At 35.9% G+C, this 6,877-nt stretch overlaps 1 protein-coding gene and 1 long non-coding RNA gene across 4 annotated transcripts in view; one reads left to right on the top strand and one right to left on the bottom strand.

Moving 5' to 3' along the window:
* The window catches only part of PKN2 (protein kinase N2), a 138,243-nt gene that overhangs the window by 79,350 nt on the left and 52,016 nt on the right, over positions 1–6,877 (top strand). For both annotated transcript variants that reach the window (XM_077746092.1, XM_077746093.1), the window contains exons 4-6: positions 2,077–2,194; positions 2,507–2,652; positions 2,744–2,957. In XM_077746092.1, the coding sequence (XP_077602218.1) occupies positions 2,077–2,194; positions 2,507–2,652; positions 2,744–2,957 (478 nt within the window). The remainder of the gene's footprint in view (positions 1–2,076; positions 2,195–2,506; positions 2,653–2,743; positions 2,958–6,877) is intronic.
* The window catches only part of LOC144216666 (uncharacterized), a 20,170-nt gene continuing 13,385 nt past the window's right edge, over positions 93–6,877 (bottom strand). The window contains exons 5-6 of one of the 2 annotated variants that reach the window (XR_013330707.1): positions 2,055–2,182; positions 93–740 (exon numbers count right to left, since the gene is read on the bottom strand). This is a non-coding gene — a long non-coding RNA (uncharacterized LOC144216666). The remainder of the gene's footprint in view (positions 741–2,054; positions 2,183–6,877) is intronic. The other variant, XR_013330708.1, reaches the window with a different exon arrangement.

Raw genomic sequence — 6,877 nt, 5'->3', positions numbered from 1 at the left:
TCCATAGTCCTCAGTTTTTGTCAGTATTCAAGAGTCTCTCAGGGTTTGCCTCTCTCCCTTTCCCCCACCATTTCCGCCCTTCTTCTCCCCCCTTGTTCCTCCGTCAAGTTCCTCCTAATCCTCCTATACGTGCAAACATATGATATTTGTCCTTCTCTGCCTGACTTATTTCGCTCAGCATAACACCCTCAAGGTCCATCCATGTTGCTACACATGGCCAGATTTCATTGTTTCTCATTGCCATGTAGTATTCCATGGTATAGATAAACCACATCTTCTTGATCCATTCATCTGTTGATGGACACTTAGGCTCTTTCCATGTTTTAGCTATTGTGGAGAGTGCTGCTATGAACATTGGGGTACATGTGCTCCTATGCATCAGCATTTCTGTATCCCTTGGGTAAATTCCTAGCAGTGCTATTGCTGGGTCATAGGGGAGTTCTATCGTTAGTTTCCTGAGGAACCTCCACACTGTTTTCCAGAGGGGCTGTACCAGTTTACATTCCCACCAACAGTGTAGGAGGGTGCCCGTTTCTCCACATCCTCGCCAGCATCTCGAGTTCTCTGATTTGCTCATTTTAGCCACTCTGACTGGTGTGAGGTGGTATCTCAGTGTGGTTTTGATTTGTATTTCCCTGATGAGGAGGGATGCTGAGCATCGTTTCATGTGTCTGTTGGCCATCTGGATGTCCTCTTTGGAGAAGTGTCTGTTCATGTTAGAAGATCTTTCTTAAATTGACCTTAGGAGCAGGAAATAAATGGAAGAAAAATTATTTTACAATTTTGTAGCTTCAAATGGATCTCACTGAGCTAAAATCAAGGCATTGGCAAGGAGCTTTGCAATTACTTTGGGTCCACCTTGATAATCCAGAAAATAATCTCTACATTTTAAGGTTGGGTGATAAACAGCCTTAATTCCACCTGCTATTTTAGTTCCCCTTTGCTATGTAAGGTAGCATTCACAAGATTCTGGGATTAGGACATGGACATCTTTGGGTGGATCATTATTTAGTGGACCACAATTTCTAAAATGGTCTTTCTTTACTCTCTGTTAGTAACATTCATTGTTATTGGAATTAAACTGAGGTATGACAGTAACATTATTTCACTTAATTCTGGACCTTTCTTGAAGTTTTAAGAGATAACGGAGGCTTATTCACTGTCATTTCTTCCCTTGCTTTATTGAGAATGTCTTGTTTTTTGACATTCAAGAGTGTCAAGAGACCTTTCTTATTATCTCACCAGTGCTGACTAATGCTGTTTCCTCTTTCCTTTATCGGATTTAAGGGAACACAAATACCATCTATGATTAGGTTTTTTGTTTGTTTGTTTGTTTTTTGTTTTTAATTTCCCTACTTATGTGAAGCTCCATAAGAATTTAACTGTAATGTTATGGAAGAGGAAGAGATTTCCTAAAATGTTTAGGCTTAGTCACTGAGGCATCTGTCACATGCAGTGCTTCTGAGTATGAGAATAATTGAATATGGTATGAAAAAATTATTTATATTTTGTGTAAAGCAGAGGGAGAAAACTACAAATGTGAATTTGGAATTCTTTAAAAAAAAATTTTTAGGTCTTTATTTTATTTTGAGAGACAGAGACAGAGAACGAGCAGGGGAGAGGCAGAGAGAGAGGGAGACACAGAATCTGAAACAGGCTCCAGGCTCTGAGCCTTCAGTGCAGAGCCCAAAGAGGGGCTCAAACCCATGGACTGTGAGATCATGACCTGAGCCAGAGTCGGACGCTCAACTGACTGAGCTACCCAGGCGCCCCTGGAATTCTTTAAAACAATAATAAGGTTCACTTGCTTTCTCACAGATTGTCTTAAATAAATGGAGTTGTTTTTCTCATTTATAGTTGTATCAGTTTGGTAGATACTGGTAGATTTCTTTTTAAAAGAAATGTGTCAAAAAAAAAAAAAAAGATGTGTCTACAAGTATATCTATTATAGCCCTTACAGTGTGCTCTTTTAACTCTGTTTTTCACTTGCTGATAATTGTTTGATCTTATTTAGAAGCTATGAAAGTGTTCTGTTTGTCTTTTCATGTACTTACCTTTTCAAATTTATTTTAATAGGATCGGAAACTCCACGGCACAGCTCAGCAGCTGCTCCAGGACAGCAAGACAAAAATAGAAGTGATACGAATGCAGATTCTTCAGGCAGTCCAGACCAATGAATTGGCTTTTGATAATGGTGATGGAATAGAGATAAATTGTCATGCTTATTATATGGGTGCTTAATAAATATCATGTAGGAAAGAAGCAGTGCTTCAGAATTGAGGAGGAGGAGGCATTATGTCTTTTTATCTTTGGGTTTTGATGGCTAAAATGGAAGGCTCTTTATTTCAACATTGTATCTATTAAGTATTACTTCAGTGTTTATTTACTTAACTAATTTTTCTCTTACACTGTAAAAATTCATTTCTTTTTCATGAGTTTTAATCACTATATATGAGAATACTAAATAAATGGTTCAATTGCATTTTTTTTTTCCTTTCCCCTCTAGCAAAACCTGTCATAAGTCCTCTTGAACTTCGGATGGAAGAATTAAGGCATCATTTTAGGATAGAATTTGCAGTAGCAGAAGGTGCAAAGAATGTAATGAAATTACTTGGCTCAGGAAAAGTAACAGACAGAAAAGCACTTTCAGAAGTAATTTTAAATTAATATTTTAACTTAATAAATACATGATTCAAAGAATGTAATTATTTAAATGACAGCAATTGTCTTTTCCCTATTCAAGGCCCAAGCAAGATTTAATGAATCAAGTCAGAAGTTGGACCTTTTAAAGTATTCATTAGAGCAAAGATTAAACGAACTCCCCAAGAATCACCCCAAAAGCAGTATTATCATTGAGGAGCTTTCACTTGTTGCATCACCAACACTAAGTCCACGTCAAAGTGTGATATCTACACAGAACCAATATAGTACACTGTCCAAACCAGCAGCACTAACAGGTAGGTTGGTATATCTCCTAATTGTTTTGGGTGTACTTTTTTGGGTGTACATCAGGTCCTGGTTTAAGAAATGAATTAAGAAAAAAAATAAAAAATAAAAAAAATAAAAAAAAAGAAATGAATTAAGAGTATGAGCATATTTTTGAAAAGTATGCACAGATTTTTAAAATACTGTGATGAGATACACACAGCATAAAATTTATCATTTTAGCCATTTTAAAATACACAATTCATAAGTATTTACTATATTTATGGTGTTGCATAACTGTCACCATTGTGTAGTTCCAGAACATTTTCATCATCCCAAAAGGAAACTCCGTACCCATTAAGTAGTTACTCCCCATTCCCCACTGGCAGCTACTGTTGGTTTTCTGTCTTTGTACATTTGCCTATTTGAGATTATTTCCTATAAATGGAAGTGTATAATTTTTGGCCTCCTGTGTCTGGCTTCTTTCACTTAGTGTACTGTTCTCAAGGTTTGCCCTTATAGCATTTATCAGTACTTCATTCCTTTTTGTGGTAAATAGTATTCCATTATACTATGTTTGTTTGTCCATTCATTAATTGATGGACTTTTGGGTTGTATCCACCTTACGACTATTGTGAATAGTGTTGTTATGAACATTTGTGTTCAGGTTTTTGTTTGAACACCTGTTTTCATTTATTTTGGGTGTATACCTAGGAATATAAGTACCAGGTCATGTGGTAATTTTGTTTTTATTTTTGAGGAATGGTCACCTATTTGCCACAGTGGCATCAACATCATTTTATCGTCCTAAGAGCTCACATCCTTATTAACACTTGTTATATTCCATTTTTTTTTTATTATTGCCATTCTAGTAGGTCCATTATTGAAAGTGGGTTAATGAAGTCTGTTATTTTTTGTGCCTATTTCTCCTTTTAATTATGTAAATATTTGCTTCATCTATTTTTGGGCTCTGCTGTTAAGTGCACATATGTTTATAATTTTTGTATCTTCTTGATGGATTGACCCTTCTATTTCATCTGGGGGCGCCTGGGTGGCTCAGTCGGTTGAGCGTCCAACTTTGGCTCAGGTCATGATCTCACGGTTCGTAGGTTCGAGCCCCGCGTTGGGCCCTATGCTCACAGCTAGCTCAGAGCCTGGAGCCTCTTTCGGATTCTGTGTCTTCCTCTCTCTCTGACTCTCCCCTGCTCACACTGTCTCTCTCTCTCAGAAATAAATAAAAACATTAAAATTTTTTTTTAAAAGTCAGTTTTGTCTGATATTAGTGTAGTCCCCCCAACTGTCTTTTCCTTATTAACTATTTGCATTGAATATCTTTTTCTGCCCTTTACTTTTTTTCTTTTCAGCTCTTTAAAAATGTGATTTCATTTTCTTCTGGTTTCTGTTTTTCTATTATAAAAAGCTGTAATTTTTACCAATATATCTCTTCATGCAATGTCTTTTATTACCCAGTGGCTTCAAATAACGTAGAATTATGTTCACTTTTTTTAAAATTCTTTCTCCTCCTATGACTGGGTGCTTTTAATTGACCTATCTTCAAGTTTACCAATTCTTCTGCCTACTCAAATCTACTATTGAAATTTTCTAGTAAATTTTTAAAATTTCAGTATTGTGATTTCATTTGGTTCTTATTTATATAATTCTACGTCTTCATTAATATTCTCTACTTGCTAAAACCCCATTTTCCTTTCATTCTGTTTTGGTTTTGGGTTTGGTTTGTAGGTCCTTGACAATATGTATGATAGTTGTGGTAAAGCCCTTGTCTAATAAATCCAGTGTCTTGGCTTCATCAGTTTCTATTAACTTCTGCCTTTCTTGTCAATTAGCCATACTCTTTATTTTCTAGCTTGCATCATAATTTTTTATTGAAAACTCTATATTGTGAATATTATAATGTGTAACTCTGGAAGACACTCCCTTTCTCTAGAATTTCTTGTTTGTGTGGGATGTAGTTATTAGGGGCTTTTATAAATGATTTTGTAAAGACTGCGTTTGTTGTCATGTATGGTCACTGAAGTCTTTATTAAATTAGGGGTCAGCTAGTGTTTTAACAGACATTTCTTTTCATGTATGCAAGCAAGAAGAAAAAAATTGTCCTGTCTTTGTAGCTGGGCTCTGTGTTTGTGTTGGGGGCATACCCCCAATAGTCAGTCACCCAGGCATTTTAGAACTTTGACTTTGCTTGCAAGAAACTTAAAGATCAGCCAGATGTGAGAGCTTAGGGCATTCTCAGACCTTTTCTGAGGATGACTCCTTTTTCTCCCTAGCCTTCTAGTTTCCCAGTGGAAATATTGCAAAGCCCTTATTCCCCAAAACATCTCACTCCCTATGTTCTCCTCCAGGACTCTTTGGAATATCTTATTGTTTGTCCCAATTGATATCTTTTGCCCCAGGTTGCAATGACTGGTTCATTTGCCTTTATGCCCTCCACTTACCTATTTCTCTGCCCTGAGAGATTTCCTAGGAAGCCAAAAAAAATAATTTTTTTAAGGCACACCTTTGTGTTAGTCCATCAGAGAGCCCTCAGTCCATTCAAAGCAGGCAACCACACTTCCTTAAGAATGAGGTCTTTTCCAACTGCTGTCTTGAAAACCATCAACAAATCATGTGGGTGAGGGGAGGATGAAGCAAGGGAAAGTTAAAATGCTACAGAGGTCTCCTATTTGAGTACTTACTGCTGTTTTGTTAAGTAAGCACTTGCTTGGTGCAGTAAACCTTTGACTGTGTTCCAGGTTTCTCACACACTTGATCCTAACAGTCTTTGCTAATTTTTGGTTGTTTTGTTTGTTTCCTGTGTTTCTGTGGAGAAATTGCTTTTGGACTTTGTTACCCCACTGCTTTCTCTGACCAACAGCTACAAAGGTTTTTATGGTCCATGTGATTATGACATATTTTTGTTATATTGACTTCTCACCCCTAGAAATCCTTAAATTATCTTATCAATGTGAATGTCAATAAGGACTTTATCTTAATAATGTCATTGAGTATTTTGAAGATGTGAAAGTGTTTTTCAAAATGCATAGCATGGTATCACATTTTCATAGCTTTGGGTATTATTAGTCAGTTTTATGTTAGACTTCTATATTAAAACTTGAAGGACAAATTTATAGTTAAACTTTGCTGTTGTCACTATTAGGATCAGTCTAAACCTGCAGTTACCAAATTGAGTTTCTAAACCTGAGGTATCCTGGGATGCTAGAATGAATTAACAGAGTGCAACAGGGTATTTTAACTTTTTAGAGGGAAACACTCAAAGTGTTACTTCACTTCTTTCAGTCACCATTCAAACTACTAGCTCAAAGTGGTTGTAGTTTTAGTGGGAGATGGAGCTCACAGTGAAGTCAGATGTTGATAAAACAGGGTTTTCCTGCATTGCAGTGATATAGTAAATACCATGTGAAAATCAACACAGAGTAGAAAAGAAGATGGCGGTTTCCAATCTAATTCTAGAGTTTGAGAAGTTGTACAGTGCTCAATCACTGTAAACATCCCATTTGGAAGTAACTATGGTTATAATAATCTTCATAATCTATGAAGTAAGATTACTTTTTCTTTCAAGTTATGTGTATTGTTTTTATAGTTATTAATTTATTAAATATCCAATGAAACAGAACTGTTAGGTATATCTTTCAGTCTAGGAGCACAGTGAAAAAATTGATAGACTAGGGTACCATGAAACAAGAAAGCTTGGGAACCTTTGGTCAGAATCCTCCATTTTATTTTAAATGTTTTAATTATTTCTTAAAGTGTTTATCATTCCAGTCACATCTTCTGTAACTCCTTTTATGAATCTTCTATCACAGTTAAACTGGTTTTGTGCACAATCCCTGTTTAATATCTGCCTTATTATCCAACTTGTTACTGTATTTTTAATTTTTTTTAATTTAAAAAAAATTTTTTTAATGTTTTTATTTATTTCTGAGGGGGGGGGTCA

Source organism: Crocuta crocuta, unplaced genomic scaffold (assembly GCF_008692635.1).
Source record: "Crocuta crocuta isolate KB4526 unplaced genomic scaffold, BGI_CrCroc_1.0 scaffold48, whole genome shotgun sequence".
NCBI classification, from domain to species: Eukaryota; Metazoa; Chordata; class Mammalia; order Carnivora; family Hyaenidae; genus Crocuta; species Crocuta crocuta.
The sequence above is the reverse complement of the archived record's forward strand: the minus strand, read 5'-3'. Positions and strand labels throughout refer to the sequence as shown.